The sequence below is a fragment of the Bos grunniens genome, chromosome 18 (assembly GCF_055505025.1).
Source record: "Bos grunniens cultivar Pamir isolate PY7600 chromosome 18, Bosgru_T2T1.0, whole genome shotgun sequence".
In the NCBI taxonomy this organism is placed as follows: domain Eukaryota; kingdom Metazoa; phylum Chordata; class Mammalia; order Artiodactyla; family Bovidae; genus Bos; species Bos grunniens.
In genome coordinates, this window is record NC_141182.1 from 66,112,696 (window position 1) to 66,131,583 (window position 18,888).

Consider the following 18,888-nt stretch of genomic DNA (forward strand, 5'->3'; position numbering starts at 1 on the left):
GGCCCGGGTTTGATCCCTAACGGGGAACTAAAAATCCCACAAGCCTCCCAGTGCCGAGGGGTGTGGGGAGAGAGAACTCAGTCCAAATGCTTGTATTAAGAGACAACCAAAGTCTACCATGACTTCTAGCGGCATAACGTTATATTGCTAGGAAGATCCCAACCTCTCGTTATTATTTCTTGAGAAATTCTGCTAGGAGAATTTACAGTTTTTTTCCAGCCATCACCTGAGAATAGTCTCCTGACTTCCCTTTCTTAGCATGCTTGTATGCTCAGTCATATCCGACTCTGCGACCCTATGGACTGAAGCCCATCAGTCTCCTCTGTCCATGGGATTTCCCAGGCAAGAATACTGGAGTGGTTTGCCATTTCCTACTCCAGGGCATCTTCCTCACCCAAGGGTCAAACTCGTGTCTCCTGCGCTGGCAGGCAGATTCTTTACCATTGAGTCACCTTAGAGCACTGACAAAAAAGGGCTTGCAGTTTTGAACCTTTCTCTGCCCCTTTGAAATGCATTTGTATCTCCTTTAACTCTGAAGTGTCTTTCTCAAGGACCTGAAGGCCACTCCTTAGAAATGCAACCACCAGGAAGGACGGGGCCTCTCTCTCCAGTCTCCAGGAGGACAGAATCCTAACTTCAAGAATGCCCAGCATCTGATGCAGCTGACCTAATCACATTTACACTGAACAACCCTTTATAATTTTTCATGTGAGCCCCTACACTCCCCCTTCTGATTCCCTCATTCTCCCTTTCAACTGCCCAGTCTCGGCTTCACTGGTAGCTCAGTGGTAAAGAGTCTGCCTGCCAAAGAAGGAAACACGTGTTCAGTCCCTGGCCCAGGAAGATCCTCTATGCTGTGGGGTAACTAAGCCCCCATCACAACTACTGAACCTGCGGTCTAGAGCCCAGAGGCCAAAACTCCTGAAGCCCTCACGCCTGTAGCCTGTGCTCTGGAAGAAGAGAAGCTACGGCAATGAGGACCTTGCTCACCCAACAAAGAGCAGCCCCTGCCCACCGCAACTAGAGAAAAGACCTCACAGCAAGGAAGACTCAGCACAGCCATAAACAAAATTATTTTTTTAAAGAAAGCCCAATCACCTCTGTACACATTCAAATGGAGCTCAGTTATTGCCTCTTCTGTCAGCAGTTACTAAATAAAGTCTGTTTTCACCAAGTTAACCAGTATCCAGCTTTGTCTGACACCTTCAGTCTGTCCCAATATTGTTCATTCAGAAGCTTAAAAAAAAACCTCTACCATACATTTGTGAGAAATGGGAATGGGGGGGAAGTATTATTATGAACTTAGCTTGGAACTCACTGACTCATAGAAAGGATCTCAGGAATCTCCCAGGTTGTCCCTAGTCCACACTTTGAGAACTACTTCAATAGACAAAACCCTATATTAAAATCAGGGCTTCTCTAGTGGCTCAGATGGTAAAGAATCTGCCTGTAATGCAAGAGGCCTGGGATTGATCCTTGGGTCAGGAAGATCCCCTGGAAATGAATGGTTACTCACTCTAGTATCCTCATCTGGAGAATTCCATTGACAGAGGAACCTGGCAGGCTACCATCCCTAGGGGGCAAAGAGTTGGACACCATTGAGAAATTAACACTTATAATCAAGAAGAAAACAAAACTACAAGTAATAGAAAAGAAACAGTCAAAGTAATAGGAAAACATCATGCATCCAAGATTCAGCAGCACCAAGAGAAAAGTCAGTGACTATTCAGTCACCCAGTCATGTCCGACTCTGCAACCCCATGGATCGAAGCCCGGCAGTCTCCTCCATCCTCCACTATCTCCCAGCGTTTGCTCAAATTCATGTCCATTGAGTCGATGATGCTATCTAACCTTTCATCAGTCCGTGACTGTAGAGAAAGGGATACTGCCAGGAAATTTTGCTGGGTTCCTGACAGAGGCCAGATTTGGTCTCTTTGGAGGCTGCCTGATTTGTGGTTTCCACAGGCACCTGCTGTGGTGAAGGAAGATGCTTGACCACATGCTCCTCCTGGTACTGCAGACCTTGTGGGGTTGGGCCCCAGATAGGGTTGCAGGGGGGATGCCCAGTAAAGAGCAGAGGGGTCACTGGAGGAGCGGAGATTCAAGGGCAGAAAAGAGAGGAGCAGGAGAGAGTGTGGAAACTTCAGGCCCCTTGGAGGCCGGCTGCCCCATCCCCGCAGTGACCGTGACTGTTCACCCCTTTGCCATGTTTGTGCTTTATTGTCTGTCTCTCCCCACTACACCAGCACCACTGTGAGGGCAGGCAAGTACCTCTGTTCTCTGCTTGCTATGCCTGGTTCCTAGCATACAGTAAATGGTCAAGTAAATATTCTTATTTGATTGCATCCCGGTGAACATCTGCTTTTTCCTTCTTTTCTAGTAATTTTTTAACAGACTCTAACAAACTCACAGACATGACCCATGGCAAGGGAAACACCCCCAATCGAGAAACAGAACAAGATCAGCTTTCAGATCTCGAGCGGTGCCCGCTCTGGGCAACGGCTCCTCAAAATGGTTCCAGTGACAAACGTTTAAACGTTCGTGTTATTCTGAAGCATAGAAATATTTTGAGCACAACGACAGTATACAATCCAGAAAGAAACTAGGAAAGCCCCAGGCCTCCTCCTCTGTGTTTCCGGCTAGGAAGAGCAGACCCCGGATTTCAAGGGCTGTGGCAATCCAGGTTGCCGACTGGCATTTGGAAGGGGGGCAGCGGGGCACAAACTGCACTTGAAAGAGGGGCCGCAGGGCGCAGATTGGCATTTGAAAGAAGGGCCGCGGGGCGCAGATTGGCATTCGGAATGGGGGCCGCGGGGCGCAGATTGGCATTTGAAAGAGGGGCCACGCGGCGCAGACTGTATTTGGAGGAGGGGACCCGGGGCGCAGACTGGCATTTGGAGGCAGGGCTGCGAAGGCGAAGGCTGCGGAACGGCTGGACTGGGAGAAGGACTTCCCCCACGACGACGACCCGCAGCACTACAGCAATGGGCAGAGGAACCCCGCCCACTCAGGCCCGCGGCTCTCTGCGGTGAGCGCCTGCGGTGTCTGGAGGCCGGAGGATGGAGGCTCCCATTGGCCTCAGGGCAACAGGGAGGAAGCTCCCATTGGCCCGAAGCCAACGGGCTCCCATTGGTTGAAGGCTCGACGAACGAAAGCTTTCATTGGCCGGGGCTGCGGCGTGCCGCACGGCCTTCTGGGATCTGTAGTTGCGGCGTCCCCAGCGCGGCCGCCATTGTCCAGCGGGCCGTGAGTCTTGAGGTTCTAGTGTCGGGGACGGCTCTCGTGTTCAGGGTCGCCTCGGGCACCAGTCCTCTACCTGTCAGCCTAGGATGGACCCCGAGGAGGAAGCGGCGGCACTGGCGATGGCTATGGGGCCGCCGGTAGAACGGCTCCAGGTACGGCAGAACAATAATAGCAACAATAACAACCATGGCAGCGGGCTTCGGGCCGGGTATTACCCCTTTAGCCCTCACAGCGCACGGTGGGCAGGGTCGGGCCTTATCCCCTGGACAGACGGGGAGACTGAAGCCCAGGTTGGGGTACGCTGACATGCCCAGCTGGTGAGGGGTGGCGTCTGGTTCGAACCCGGGCTTTCCCGTCCCCGAGTGCGCGTGCTCCGCGAGTCCTCCGGCCTTTCCGTTCAGGGAAAGGACTTGGGTTCGTTCCCGAGCATCAGGCTGGCCCCCCGCCGATATCCTGCCCCCCTCCCCCGCCCCGAAGGCCGACCACCGTGAGGATGGGTCTTAGAAACTGTAGTAGAGATGCTTCAACGTGCGGAGTCAACCGACACCCACCCAGAGTCCAGCTCCCCGAAACCCCGGGCACCGCCTCCTGGGTAAGGACACACCGCGTTATTGGGGCGGGAGCGACTATTAGGGTCTGACCCCTGCCGGGCTGTCGGGGACTCAGTTCAGAGCAGTCTCCAAGGGCATCTGGGAAGGCGCCTGTTTGAAAGCTCCGGCCCTTCTAGACAAAGTGGCTGCTGCCCGTGTTCTCCATACCGTGCTGACTCCACGTGGCAGGAACCAAAAGAAATGTATATAATTCCTTAAGTTCCAGACTTTCTGTCCTTCTGTCCTTGCCTACCGGCTTTTGCATTTATTTCAGATTTGGTATGCAAAGTGAGACTGTTGATAATCCTAGGCGTGCACAGTGTTCGGAGACTGTTGCAAATGTGTAGGAGATGCAACCACGTTTTTGTTTGCTTTTGCTGTGGATCCCGGAGAAGGGGCAGGGAGTGAGCAGTGTCAAAGAGTATCAGAGCTGGGCCATAGTTAAAGCAGTAAAAACAGGTTTTCTTTGGGGACAGTTGCAGTAGGGGGGAAGAGACTTCAGTATAGAACTGGGCTCAACTGTGAATACAACAAGCAAATGTGGGTATTTTTTATAGTGGGGGTAGAGGTAATTTTTGGTTGTTGTCTGACTGTGTGACCTCATGGACTGCAGCATGCCAGACTTCCCTGTCCTTCACTATCTCCCAGAGTTTGCTCAAACTCATGTCCATTGAGTTGGCGATGCCATCCAACTGTCTCATCCTCTGTCATCCCCTTCTGCTCCTGCGTTCAATCTTTCACAGCATCAGGGTCTTTTCCAATGAGTTGGCTCTTCGCATCAGGTGGCCAAAGTATTGGGAGCTTCAGTATCAGTTCTTCCAATGAATATTCAGGGTTGGTTTCCTTTAGGATGACTGGTTAGGTCTCCTTGCAGTCCACGGGACTCTCAAGAGTCTTATCCAGCACCGCAATTCGAAAGCATCAGTTCTTTGGCGCTCAGCCTTCTTTATGGTCCAGCTGTACATCCATACATGACATACACGACTGCATGTCTGTTCGCAATGCAGGAGATCCAGGTTCCATCTCTGAGTGGGGAAGATCCCCTGGAGAAGGAAATGGCAACCCGCTCCAGTATTCTTGCCTGATCCAGGCAAGAGGAATTCTCAAGAGAATTCAAGAAAATTCCAGACAGAGGAGCCTGGTGGGCTACAGTCCATGGGGTCACAAAGAATTGGACATGGCTGAGTGACTAATACTTTCACTTAACTATATGGACAAAGTGATGTCTCTGCTTTTTAATATGCTGTCTAGGTTTGTCATAGCTTTCCTTTGAGGGAGCAAGCATCTTTAAAAAATTTCATGGTTGCAGTTACCCTCTGCAGTGATTTTGGAGCCCAAGAAAATGAAGTCTGTCACCATTTCCATTGTTTCCCCATCTGTTTGCCATGAAGCGGTGGGACCAGATGCCATGATCTTAGTTTTCCGAATGTTGAGTTTTAAGTCAGCTTTTTCACTCTCCTCTTTCACCCTCATCAAGAGACTCCTTAGTTCCCCTTTACTTTCTGCCATTAGAGTGGTATCATCTGCATATCTTGCTAAACTGACCTAAAACAGGGTTCTTGCTGAATCAGGCCAAATGATGGGATGTTACTTGGAGGGCTGTGGGGGATGAGGACTTTGAAAAGATATCAAGAGTGATCAGATATGGAGGGTAGGATTCTTGGGACCAATGGGACCCAAGAAACCAATGGGACCAGAATTTCGGTAAAACTGAATGATGCAGAAATGGATGCAGAAGCCCAAAGGTCAAAGCTTATTTGGGAAGAGGTTGCGAGCCAGACTAAAGTTCGGTCAAGGAGAGAATCTGTCAGCAGTGAGAGGCTTGAGAGTGTGTTTGTTATCTGTTGCTGTGCAACAAATGATGAAAACATAGTGGCCTAAAACAACAATCAGTATTACCTCAGTTGCTGATGACAGGAGTCCTGTAATAACTGCTGGTGGTTCTGGCCTGGGTTCATGACAGTCAAGATGTCAGCCTGGACTGCTGTCACCTGAGACTTGACTGGGGCTGGAGGATCCCCCTTCCGGATGGCTCATTCATGAGAGTTGTTAGGAGGCCTCTGTTCCTTCTGATGTGGGACTCTCTCTGGAGCCATCTGGGCGTTCTTACATGGCGCCCAGCTTCCCCAAAGGGAATGATCCAAGAGAGGGCTCGGTGGAAGCCACAGTGTCTTGTGACCTGGGCTCAGAATTCACTCTCTGAATTATCGTATCATTTACATAAGTCAGATCTGCTCAGTATAGGAGGAGGCTACACAGGGGCTGGGGATCACTGGGGTCCATCTTGGAGGCCTGCCACCACAGGAGGCGAGGGTCGGAAGCAGGGGGCTTTGAGGTCCAGTGTGTTAGCATCCTTTGGCTGCCATGACAGATTATTACAAACGTGATGGTTTGAAATATATATTAATATGTTGATTCTTAGGGTTCCAGAGGTCAGGAGTCTGAAATCACTTTCCCTGAACTGAGATCAGGCGTGGGCAGCTGCACCTTTCCTGTCAAGGCTCTCCGCTGGTCTCGCGTTGCCTTTTTCAGCTATTAGAGCCATAGACCTTGCATTTTTTGGCTCATGGGCCTTTGTCCACTTTCATTTTGCTTTAGTGGTCACATTATCTTCTGCCTCCTGTAGTTCAGTCTCCCAATACCTTCCCTTCAGAAGGACATTTGTGATTGAATTTAAGGACCACCTGGATATTCCAGGATAATCTCCCTATTTTTAAAACCCATTAAAGGTTTAAAATGGGTTTAAAACCCATTAAGGGACGCGATTAACACATCCACAGAGTCCCTTTTGCCATTTATGATAATATTCACAGGTTCCAAGAACTAGGACCTGAATATCTTTAGGGGCCATTTTTCAGCTACCCATAGCCAGGCTAAAGGGGGTCATCCTTTATCCAAAGGAAGGAGCTATTTGAATGCTTTAAGCAGGAGTGGCATGGGTTTGAAAAATACATTCAGGCATTGCCGCGTGGGAGTAAGAGACACTGAGAGCTAGCTAACGCCCAGGGTGGAGTCCAGTGACTGGGTGCTGGCCTGCTCAGCTCGGGGAGGATGTATGGAGGGAGCAGGTCTGACAAAACCCATCCCGCTGGGCCCACAGTGCAGAGCAGGAGACCAGGAGGAGGGCTGCAGGGGTCTGCGGTGAAGCAGCGGGGAGGCTCAAAGACAGCGAGGAGCGGGCTTCTGCTGGGATGCCAGGAGGAGACATGCGGGACTCCTGTGATGCCGCTGAGAGGTCTGTGGCCTAGACAGCCCGCAGCGGGCCCAGCACTGTCACTGGCGCCGCGTGCAGAGCAGGTAATGGCGGCCGGAGGCACAGCGACCGTGTTTTCAGGGCTGGAGGACCGTCAGAGTGAGAGGTGAGGGTGCGGGGACAGGAGCAGAGACCTTGGTCCCAACCAAAGGGTTCTGTAAATTTGCTGCATAATTTTTGGTCGAACCACATGCCACCTGTACTGTAATTTCTTAAATATTTAAAAATGTAATTGTGTTTTTCTTAAAGGAAATACCACTTGAAAATTGAAGTCTTTTGTATGTGATTTTGACTTGCATTTCCCTGGTGGCGAATGACCTTGAGCATCTTTTCAGGTGCTTATTAGCTGATTGTTTATTTTCTTTTATATCTTCTTGAAGAAATACCTATTTAGAGTCTTTGCTTATTTATTTGGATTGTCTTCATTATTGAGTCTTTTTTTTTTTTTTCATTATTGAGTCTTAAGAGTTCTCTATATCTTCAGAATACAAGTCACTTATGAGAGAGATGATCTGCAGTCATCACATCCCATCATACGAGTATCTTTTCACTTTCCTGTTAATGTCCCTTAGAAACAAAAAAGGTTTTAATTTTTATGAAGTCCAGTTTACTTATTTTTTTTACTTTATTGCTTGTTCTTTTGCTGTTATAGCTAAGAATCCTTTGTCAGATACAGTTATAAAAATTTAGCCATATGTTTTCTTCTAAGAGGTTAATAGTTTTAACTCTTATATTTATGCCTTTGATCCATTTGAGTTAAATTTTATATATGGCGTGAGATAGGAGACTTAACTTTATTCTTTTACATGGAACTACAAGTTTTTCCCTCATAAAATGTGGCCTAATTTTCAGTTTCTCACCAGAGACTGGGCATTCTGACCACGTGAGGCCTGTATTTTGCCACAGTCAATTGGTTCTGAGTCCGAGCTGCCGCTTCAGACAGGGCACATGTTACCATCACTTCCTGTGCCTCCTCTCATAAGTTAAGTACCCTTACAGGCCCTTACATGAACCCACTTCAGTCACTTGTGAGCCTGCCCAGTCTCTGAAGGCCAGTGAATTTCTAACTCCAACTGCACACCCCTCTTTTCGGGGAGGAGGATAAGCCTTGCTTTGACTCTGAGGATTTTTTAGTGTGTCAGTTAGCCGTTGTTGCATAACAGACTATCCCAAAATTTGGGGGCTTAGACACAACAGTCACTGTTTCTTTAGCCCACAAATCTGCAAGTCAGCAGTTTAGACTGGTCTCTGTCAGCACCTGCGCCTGTCCAAGGTTGGTTCTGGGTTGGTTGGCTTTGCTCTTGCCCGGATGCCTTCTTGCATCCTGGCCGACAGCCCACCCCAGGCGGGAGCCCAGCAGGGCCCAGGAAACCTGACTCGCGTTGCTCGGGACGCACTCCCTGGCCACTGGCCTGCTTGTCTTCACCTTTCCCACCCCTCCTCCTAATCCTGAAGACACCGATGGGGACAGTCCGGGTGATGCAGCATGTGTGATGTTTCAGGAACCGGTGACTTTCCGGGACGTGGCTGTGGACTTCACCCAGGAGGAGTGGGGGCAGCTGGGCCCGGCCCAGAGGACCCTGTACCGAGACGTGATGCTGGAGACCTTTGGGCACCTGCTCTCTGTGGGTGAGGCCGCTTCCCCTGCTGCTGACCAGATTCCTGCGCTGACTTACTCTTCATGGGTTATGGGTTGCCGGGCTTCTCGTGTGATGACTTGACCTCGGGCTGGAGATCACGGAGCTTGATTTTGCACTCCTGTGGGACACGTGGGTTATAGACTCTGCCCTTGTGTGTCCGGATGCAGAACCTTATGAGGCACCCCGGCCCCTGAGGGTCAGGAGTCTCAGTCTGGAGCCTGGACTGGTTCTCATCTTCTCCAGAGCAGACCCACACCACCTTTGTCTTTCTCTGTTTCCAGGGCCTGAGCTTCCCAAACCAGACGTCATCTCCCAGCTGGAGCAAGGGGCTGAGCTGTGGGTGGCGGAGAGAGGACTTCCCCAGGGCTGCCGTCCAGGTGAGAGCCCACCGAGTGGGAGCCCTGATAGGAGCAGCTGTGCCCCTTGGAAGGGGTGATGTGTTGGGGTCCCCAGAGGAAAGTCAGCAAAGGGAAGAGGCCAGTCAGGGGGGCCAGAGCCCCGCCTGGACCCCCTCAGTCCCCCGGCAGTGCGCTGTGACAGTTCGTGAGAGGTGTTGGCTACTAGGCAGGCTCATGTAGGCTCTGGGCCAGGGGCTGATTGGGGGCTGGTCTTGCAGGCATCCTCCACCTGGCACAGACCAAGACCCAAGCTCCCAGGAGAAAGCAGGTGTTTGCCCTAAGCCACAGTGAGTCTCTCTTCCCAGTTTGGTTCAGGGCAGTGCCCCCAAATCCAAGTTCCCCGACTCCCCGAGCAAGCCAGAGGCTGGCCTCAAGGGACAAGCTCAAGGGACAGGCCTCAAGGCCTCAAGCTGTCCTTCTGGGACAGCTGCCTCGGCCGCCCTGGAGCCCTTTCTCCACAGGGGCTTGGGCCCCGTCCTTCACCCCCTGCCTGCAGTGCTCCCAGTGCTCTGGGGTCCCCTCACTCATGCCCCCCTTTCTCTGAGCTCAGAGATGCTGGCTCTGCTCGAGCGGCCAGAGTCCAGCACTTCCTCTTTTCCCAGCAGCGTGTGGCGTGTCCGTCCCATGGGATAATTTTTGAGTGTGAACCTGCCCTTCACCTCCATTTCATTCTTGCACGTCCACAGTCTGCACTTGTGCCGTACACGCTTTTGTTCTCGTGGGAGCCATGAGTACCTGACGGCTGGCCCAGCGCCGTCAGCATGGGAGCGGCAGGCCCCTCACGAAGCAGAGCTGGGGGGATCGTGCCGGTGCTGGCTCAGCATTCCCGCGCCGCCAAGGCTGGTGGTCCCAATTCTTCTGGCCTTTCTCCGGGCTGGGTGCGGCTGCAGCAGCTTTGGACGCCACATCCGTGCTCCGTGCGAGGGCTGAGGGAGCTGGGAAGAGTGGCACCAGTCATATTTGTCCCCTTTCTCCAGCTCCAGATGTTGTTGAGGAGGGGGACGCCCCAGCTGCTTGAAGGCTGGGGTGGGGTTAGATTGTCGTCAGTCCCTGGGCCGATGTGTTGGTACCCTGACTACATTTTGAAGGAAGTGGGCTCTGGCCATGGGAAACGTAAGCAGCTAGACCCACAGTCCGCTCCCCTCTGACACCATCCACAGGGAGTCCGTGGTCCCTCCGCACACGGTGTGGCCCCCACCTGGGACGGGACTGCCAAGTACGCTGTCTCCTCTGGGTGTGGAGCCTGTGTATTTTCAGCCCCAGACAGTAGCCTTCCTTTCCCCAGTCTCTGAGGTAACTCTCATCCACCTGGCCAGCTCCCTTCTGGCTGCCCGGTCCCAAGCTTGCCATAAAATTGACCCATCTGAAGTGTACGGTTCTCTGGTTTCGAGCATGTTCACGGATTGTACATCCATCACCACTGTGTAGTTCCAGAACATTGCAGCTCCCCAGAAATCATCCACTAGAGGTACTCTGGTTTGTTTCTACCCGTAGAACACTCTTGATGCCAAATATGTGGGTTTTTTCCACATCAACCACCGATTGTCCAACTCTTGAGGCACTAGATGGGTGTCGCAACAGTTCAGTCCAATTCTGACCCGCCCTGCCTGGAGTTGGTGCAGACCTCACAGCTTAGGAACGCAGTCCTATTAGACTGGCCCCTCTTCAGACATGGGTCACAAGTCGGCCTCCCATCCTTCGGACTGACTGGCTGTAAACCAGGGCTTCCCACGCGCCCCCCTTAGGTTCAGTAGTGTGCTGTAACAGCTCACAGAACTCAGGAAATCACTGCTTACATTTATTGTGTTCTGTAAATGCTAGTGTAAAGGATATAAATGAACAGGCAAGTGTCAGGGGAGAGGGGCTGAAGCATCCCATCTTGAAGCTGTTGAGGGCCCATCAAGAGTCGCCTCTCAGCATGAACTCATGGTTGAGGGGAATTTATTACAATTAACAAAAGACAGTCCTAATCCCTCTCACTAAGGAAATTGCAAGGGTTTTAGGAGCTGTGTGCTGGGGCCCAGGGATGAAGACCACATACATATTTCTCATTAAATGACAGTAGTCGCTCATCACCTCATCCCACCCAGCCCCTGGCAGTCACTAATCCACTTTCTATCAGGGAATTTGCATATTCTGGATATTCCATTTAAATGGAATCTTATAACATGGCCTTTGGTGTCTAGCTTTTATTTTTTCTTGAAATGTAGTTGATGTATAACATCTTATATAAATACAGGTATACAGTGTAGTGATTCACAGTTTTTAAAGGCTCTGCTCCTCTCACAGCTATAAAATATTGGGTGAATACCCTCTGTCGTACAGAATGCCCTTGTAACTTACTTTAGTACGTGATAGTTTGTGTATGTCTGGCTTCTTCCAAGGAGCATCAGGCTTTCAAGGTTCAGTCATGCTGTGCTTTGTCTCCGTAGTTCATTCCTTCCATCACTGAATCACATTCCATTGTGTGGATGGACCACATTTGGTTGGTGGACCACATTGGGTTGTTTCTACTTGGTTCTACTGGATAGCGCTACTGTGAACGTTCCTGTACAAGCTTTTGTGAGGGCTGACTGGTGTTTTAGAAGACCTGCTGGGTGCTGTGCATGGAGCCCAGTCTGGGGTCTGGAGGTGAGGAGAGGCGCCAGCTGCCTGGCCAGCCTGAGCCCCTCCAGTTCCAATCCCCGGCCAGTGCTCCCGCACTGCCTCGGATCTGAGGCAGGTTTGAGAGCCTGCTTCCTGTCAGCTCTGAGCTGCCTGTGGACATTCTGATGTGGTGAGGTGGGCCCTGAGTGCATGAATACAGAGTGTGCTATGGCCAGAATTGCAGCAGGTCAGGAGGTTCAAGCTGGGCGTGGGCAGGCCCGCTGGCCCCGAAGACGTCCACGTCCTAATCCCCTAGCCCAGCTGTTGGATTGCTGGGCCAGCCTGTGACCTCACAGCAGCCCTCTTGTGAGGGGGGCAGGATGAGGACGGGAGATGTCAGAGGGGAATTGCCCGATGCTCCGCTGCTGGCTCTGGAGGTGAGGGGAAGGGCCAAGGCCCGCGGGCGCCTCTGCAGGCTGGAGCCTCCAGGAAACCCCCCCTGCAGCCTCCGGAAGCCGCCCTGCCTTCCCAGGAATAGGTACGTGCAGGGGCTGAGTGTGTGGTCAGTTGGTGGAGTGGTGCATCACTGTGCTGGGAGGAGGGAGCACCTTGCCTGCCTGAGGGGCAGTTCGGCCTCTGGAGGATCCAGGACCAGGGGCGGCTGCTCGCAAGGTGTCCCACAGGTGAGAGGGCACCTCCACATGGGATCTGACCTGTCACACCTGGGTTTGAAACAGCTCCTCGTGCCCCGGAGCCTGCTCCTTCTGTGCTTTGTGTCTGCCTCCCCAGCAGGGCTTTCTGTCCTTCGGAGTCACTGCTTTATCCCCAGCACCTCAGGCCAGACAGTATCTTAGGCTTTGTGGGCAGTGTTCAATCTCTGTGTTTGTTTTCTATCATCACTGTGGCAGATTACCACAAACACAGAGGTTTAAGGCAACGTGTTATTTCTCGGTTCTGTCCGACCCAACTGGTTCATTGCCGCGGCCCCCACAAGGCCAAAGGCAAGGTATCGGTGGGCGGGCAGTGGAGGTGGCCGACTTACTGGGAGGCTCAGAAAGGCTGTACCTCCATGCGGGCAGGCTGTTGGCAGAGTCCAGTTCCACGTGGTCCTTGGACAGAAGTCCCCGTGTCCTTGCAGGCTGACAGCTGGCTCAGCTTCCCTGGCTCAGGCCCCCTGCCCAGCCTGTCCCTTCTACCTCCTCCTCCTGTTTGTAAAGCTTGAGGGGATTGCTCGTCGCCCAGCTAACCCAGCATCATCTCCCAGTGCTAAGGTTTTTAAAGCCAGCTGATGAGTGGACTACGTGTCACCTGCAAAATCGCCTGCCAGCAGACCCTCTGTGACTGACAAGAGAGACCTGACCGCTTCAGAGTCTGCCCGTTAGCGTGGTTAGCTTGGGGGTTGTCTTTGGCCAGCTCCTGATCTAGGCCAGTATCTGGCCCATGGCAGGTGCTCAAAAAGTTTTTGTTGAAAGAATGAGTGAGGGAAGCTTTGTTTGCAGACAGAGCACTGCGGTCAACGTGAGCAGAACTGGGAGGTTGGACACCGACCTAGGGTGTGTCCATCAGCCCCTCACAGCTCTTTGGTTTTCTTTCAGGCCAGGAAGCTGCACTGGAGGGTCAACCACCAGCCCGGGAGCAGGGCCTTCCGGAGGAGAAGGGGCAGGAAGGCTTCCTGGGGGAGGCGCTGTGTCCCACTTCGCCGGGGGAAGACTGGGAACGGGCGGGCTGGGTCAGGGGGCCCGAGCAGGACCAGGGTCATTGGCAACTCAAGGAAGTCCCGGTTCAGGACGGAAGTCTCAGACGTGGGGAGAGCCTCGGTCGGCTCCCAGAGGTCTCCAGGGTGGAGCGTGCGTGTGTGCCGGAATCTCGGGGTCCGAGCTCGGAGCGGAGCCCTGACGCCGCACGTGAGGAGACGGGCTCCCCGGGACCGCAGCCGCGCAGCCGCCACGACCGCGGCGAGGCTTCCACTGTGGCGCGTCCCGTTCCGGAGGCGGAGCTGGCGCGCGGCCAGGCGCCCGACAAGCCCTACAAGTGCGCGGACTGCGGGAAGTCCTTCAACCACAACGCGCACCTCACGGTGCACCGGCGCATCCATACAGGCGAGCGGCCCTACGCGTGCAAGGAATGCGGCAAGGCCTTCAGCCAGAACTCGTCGCTGGTGCAGCACGAGCGCATCCACACGGGCCACAAGCCCTACAAATGCGCCGAATGCGGCAAGTCTTTCTGCCACAGCACGCACCTCACGGTGCACCGGCGCATCCACACGGGCGAGAAGCCCTACGCCTGCCAGGACTGCGGGCGCGCCTTCAACCAGAACTCGTCACTGGGCCGCCACCGGCGCACGCACACCGGCGAGAAGCCGTTCGCCTGCAGCGTGTGCGGCAAGGCCTTCTCGCGGACCACTTGCCTGTTCTTGCACCTGCGGACGCACACGGCTGAGCGGCCCTACGAGTGCAGCCGCTGCGGCAAGGGCTTCAGGCACAGCTCGTCGCTGGCACAGCACCAGCGGAAGCATGCGGGCGACGGGCCCTACGACTGCCGCCAGAGGTTGCTCTTCGCGCCCGCGCCCTCCTGGCCCGAGCCCCTGAGCCCGGGCGAGGGCCCGCCGCGCAGCGACAGGCCCTTCCGGTGCAGCCAGTGCGGCAAGGGTTTCACGCAGAGCTCGCACCTCATCCGCCACCAGATCACGCACACCCGAGAGCAGCCCCGGGGCCGGGGCCGCCGGCGCCCGCAGGTCCGCAGCCGCGGCGCGCACCTCGGGCGGCGCCCGCTCGGACCCCCAGAGGAGAGCCCCGGGGGCGGGACGAAGGCGGGGCCACCCGCCGGCAGGGCACTGGCGCTGTTTGACCTCCACGAGATCATGCAGGAAAAGAACCCGGTGCGCGTTATTGGGGTGGAAGAGCCCGCCATGAGCACGTCCGTGCTGTTTGACATCAGGGAGTCCACGTAGGGAAGGAACGCGGCGGATGACAGGTACAGAAATGTGGTACGTCCACAAGGTGTATTTCTGGAAGGGGCTGAGGGTAGAAACGCCCTCAGATTTCCTAAGGCGGTGGTGCTTGCAAACACCTGAGATCACTGATTCTCCTGAGTCTCAAACCCAGTACTCGCAAATGAATTCAGAGGTAATGGAACCTACACACGTGTGTAATGTTGAGAAACCCATACATGTCCCCGTTTTGTAAAGGATAATTAAAGCAAAAGAAACGGTCAGTAGGTAACGTCGGCTGAGTTGCTGTCTTTCCCTGTGGTGGCGACCATCGTGCCTGGAGACTTGGGGCGTTGCTTATGGCTTGCCATCTGGTGCATGGGGTGTGGTGTTACCCACAGAAACGAGAGGCCTGTGTGGGTGTGATATCCCAAAGTGGTGACTAAGGCTTGGGAAAGGTTTGCACAAAACAAATGCAGCTGCGTTACTGGAAGGTTTTGTTTAAATTCTAAACATGCAGGAATTAATTTATATGTGGAGTCAACCCAAGTCGCAGTTCATATATTATAGAAAGGAGTTTCAGACATACATCCATGGCCGCTGGGATCCATTTCTGCACTTTAGAGTCATTAGAGCAGGCATGGCAGCCACACTCATGCCCAAATCAAGGGACAAAGGATTCCCCCGTGAAATTCCACAGCTTTCCCTGGGGGTGTCACAGCTCCAGTTAGAAACCATGGCCTTAGATTGGCAATGTTGCCTGTGATGGAGGGACTCACTCAGAGTGGCTTTGTTCCCCCAGGAGATACTTGGTGATGTTTGGACACATTTTGGTTGTCATGACTGGCGGAGGAGGGCGGTGGCATCCTCTGGAAGAAGTCGAGGATGCTGCTGAGCATCCTGCAAAACCCCATCACCAAAGAGCCACCTGGCCGTGAGGTGGAGAACCCTCGCCCAGCGTAAGAGCCGGCTTTCCTGACTCTGGAAATTGGTTAATCAGGGCTGTGTTAACAGCCTTGTACATTTGATTTTAACAAATGCTATCTTGAGCATGTACACATTTTCTTTTAGTAATTCTTTTCCACTGTTTTGCAACATTTGTAGTTGGTGTGAGGGAAGAGAATCCACTTATTTTTCTGAGTAATTTTAGCATTTTATTTTGGACATTCCATGTGCTGATACATTTTCAAAATGGCACCCCTGTTGCCATAGGATTATTTTTACATCAGCACCAGAAATCTTGTCATTTTATCAATTTTTTTAATATCTCTATAAAGCATGGATTTATATATGTATATATATAAAATCATGTTGGCACGTGATGACAAAAACCATTTTTATAGTCATTCTGAGCTATCATTTGCCTTTTTCACTAAGTTGATGTTTACACTGATGTTTGCACTGATAGTGCAAATCCAACACTGGGTAACACTGCCAGAGTCTCAATGAGAATCAGGGAAGTTGCCCTGAGGTCGCTGTTCATATTTTTCCTTCCCTGGCACTGCAGTAAAGGGAGTGGGGTGGGGGGATGGTTTCACTTAAGAATGTCTGTGATGAAGCAGGAAAAATTATTAATTTCATTAAATCTCAAGTAAAACTATATTACCATCTAAGCAGAAATAACTAATTACTATGTCATCAAATATCTAGTGGATATTCCTGGTTTCCTTATAAATTTTGTTTTGTTTTCTGTTTGGTTTGTTCTAATCATGCTCTAAAGAAAAATCACACCGTGCATTTGCTTGACTTAGGTCTCTTTTAATCTATAGGTCTCCCCTCTTTTTCTTTTTTAGTCTTTTATATGTTGGGGGAAACAACAGGATAACCTAAATTTTGTCCCTATCCCAAGCCTGCCCATCAGACCCACTGGACTATGCTGAGGGCCCTTTGTGAATGATGTGACTCTGTTTTGTTCTCTAAGTTTATCTGCCCCATCTCAAGCACAGCTTACCATCTTGCTGGGGTCTCTGCTGACCTTCAGAAGACCTTTCTTTCAGCTGTCAATGTCCAGAAAAGCAAGACGTCTGAGAAAATGGCTTATTTATATATGATGCAGTACATTGTAATATGACCATTTTCATGTCCACAATTGGAAACTTCGCCTGGCTCATCTTCTTGCTGTCTTCCAAATTTACTCCTGAGGAAATCAAAGCCTTCTGATCTTTGTCTATGCTGTTCTTGTTATAAAGAAGAACATTGTGTTCAAAGGTGTGCTCTTTGGTATCTCAGCAGAAAGGATGCAAAAACTAAGGATTTAATCCGCCTGCTTTCTAACCTAGAATGAAAGAGTAAAATGCCCATCCCTTTGGGATACTGTGTTGTGTGCTCCACTTACACAGCACAATTGCCTTTCTTGTTTGTTTGCTGTTCCCACTGTGGTTGCATCCTATCGAAGTTAAATACAAAACATAAACATCAACAATTGGAAGGAAGGAAAATTGGCCATGGCACAGGTCAGCTTGTAGAAATCGTTCCAGAAAAATATCCCCCAGAAGGAATACTGGGTTGTCAGAGCGTCGAGTTGAATGGAAGAAGTATTCTGGAAGGGTACAGCGGCTGTTCTAAGCCCAGTGTCAGAGTGTCCAACCGTCAGAACTCACTGCTGAGATGTGATGGGTGAGTTTCAGGACCTGTCAGAACTTTCCTTTGTCCAGTTCTGTTCTTTGGATGCTTGAGTGTCACACCCAGTAGGGTTTCCACAGTAGCAGAGCCAGGCTTGCAGCTCATCCCCAGAGGTTCCTCAGGATGCCTCGCAGCCTCGGGTTTGTCTCTGCCACCCTGTCACTCTCCGGGCTTGTCTTGTGGACTTCTCCATCAACTCTCACTATCACAGCGCCTCTGTTGTCATGCTTTGGCCTCCACCACCTTCCATTTCATTCTTAGCAGATAACCTATTTACGTGGCTCAGAAGAGGTATGTTTTCAGACAGGCAGTGACTCACACCTCTGTGAGGTGGCGCCATTTTATGTATAAGGAAAATCTGGCCCAGGACACACATAACCTTCCCAGGGTTGCACAGCTAGGAGTTGGAGGCAGCATTTGAAGTCAGCACCCCATTAACAGTGGCTTAAACAGATCAGACTTTGCTTGAAGGCTGTGTCTTCAGTGGCTCTGCGCCATCAGAGGCAGTGACTTCTCTCCCAGCCTGTCCCTCATGGTCACAGGGAGACCACTGCAGCCTCAGCCGATGCACCCACCATCATCAGGACTGGAGGAGGGGAAAAGGCAGCCAGTACTCATCACCTGTGAGGTTTCAAAAAACGACTCTCCCAGAAGCTTTCATCCAATGCCTCCATGTCTTGCTGGCCAAGACTGAATCGCTTAGCTTCTCTAACCTCCGTGGTTGAGACTATACCTGAGAAAAAGCCTCAGAAGAGGTTAATGGTGGGCAGCTGGCAGTGCCCACCGCCTTTCTCCCCAGTCTCTTTCTTGAGGAATCTGCAGCGCTCCCTCTTTGGGTCAGGCACCACCGCCTCTTCAATGCCTGGCTTGTCCCGCTTGCCAACCAGGCCCCCCACAGTCCTCGGTCCCCTGGCATGCTGGAGCACTGTGCTTGCCCAGATCCCTTCTACCTCTCAAGGGGCCTCTTGCCTTCCCCTCCTCAACTCCTGGGGCCCCTGGGCTGCTGTCCCAGAGACGCATCTTGAGCTCTACACACTCCCAAGATGTCCCAGTCAACACCGTGGCTATGTGCTGCTCACTCCCAGGTCCTGGTCTCGGAACTTCAGGCTGGAACAGCAGCTGCATGCTGCTGGAAGCTCCCCCTGGATGCCTGGCAAACTCTGGAAACCGCCTACCCAGAGGAAAATGCCACTTTCCATCCCAAACCTGTGCCTCCTTCCCTGCTCCCTTTCTCGAGGATTGTTGCCACCTGCCATCCCATCCCTCAATCCAAAAGATACCAATAGACATCCTGTTGATTTTACTGCGTAAGCAGCTTGGCTGTCTTCTTTGTTCCATTTCCTTCCCACTGCTGCCACTGACGCAGGATGACCGGGAGAAGCCTGGTCACTAGTGCCCTCCATTTGTGACGGCCCCATCGTTGGTGTGGGGGTGCAGACTTGGAATGCCCCCACCACTAGCGTGCTCTGACTCGGGGAGACCCCGCGGTAACTGGACAGCTCAGAAGCCAGGCCTGCGACTGCCCCGTCCCCTCCGCCACGGCCCGCACAGTGGCAGCTGCAGAAGGGTCGTGTCTCCACAGTTCTTAGAGTGGGCACTGGGCGGGCTGAGGCTCCAGTCACCTCAT

General features: G+C 52.4%; 1 protein-coding gene across 3 annotated transcripts; it reads left to right on the forward strand.

Moving 5' to 3' along the window:
* The first annotated feature begins 3,074 nt into the window (after nt 1–3,074).
* LOC147354872 (zinc finger protein 8-like) lies at nt 3,075–14,931 on the forward strand. 3 transcript variants are annotated; one of them, XM_086355036.1, is made up of 5 exons: nt 3,075–3,395; nt 8,589–8,715; nt 9,008–9,103; nt 9,343–9,411; nt 13,306–14,931. In XM_086355036.1, exons 1-5 carry the CDS (start codon nt 3,330–3,332, stop codon nt 14,658–14,660), a joined length of 1,713 nt encoding a protein of 570 aa, XP_086211162.1. In that variant the 5' UTR covers nt 3,075–3,329; the 3' UTR covers nt 14,661–14,931. The 3 variants fall into 3 exon arrangements, with proteins under 3 accessions (XP_086211162.1, XP_086211160.1, XP_086211161.1); XM_086355034.1 differs by lacking the exon at nt 9,343–9,411; XM_086355035.1 differs by lacking the exon at nt 9,343–9,411 and having other exon boundaries at nt 3,229–3,395; nt 7,939–8,715.
* The last annotated feature ends 3,957 nt before the right edge of the window (nt 14,932–18,888 follow it).

Coding starts and splice junctions, on each gene's coding strand:
- LOC147354872 (XM_086355036.1), top strand. CDS start 3,330: ATGGACCCCGAGGAGGAAGCGGCGGCACTGGCGATGGCTATGGGGCCG. Junction 3,396..8,588: donor CGCCGGTAGAACGGCTCCAG/GTACGGCAGAAC, acceptor GTGATGTTTCAG/GAACCGGTGACTTTCCGGGA. Junction 8,716..9,007: donor TGGGCACCTGCTCTCTGTGG/GTGAGGCCGCTT, acceptor CTCTGTTTCCAG/GGCCTGAGCTTCCCAAACCA.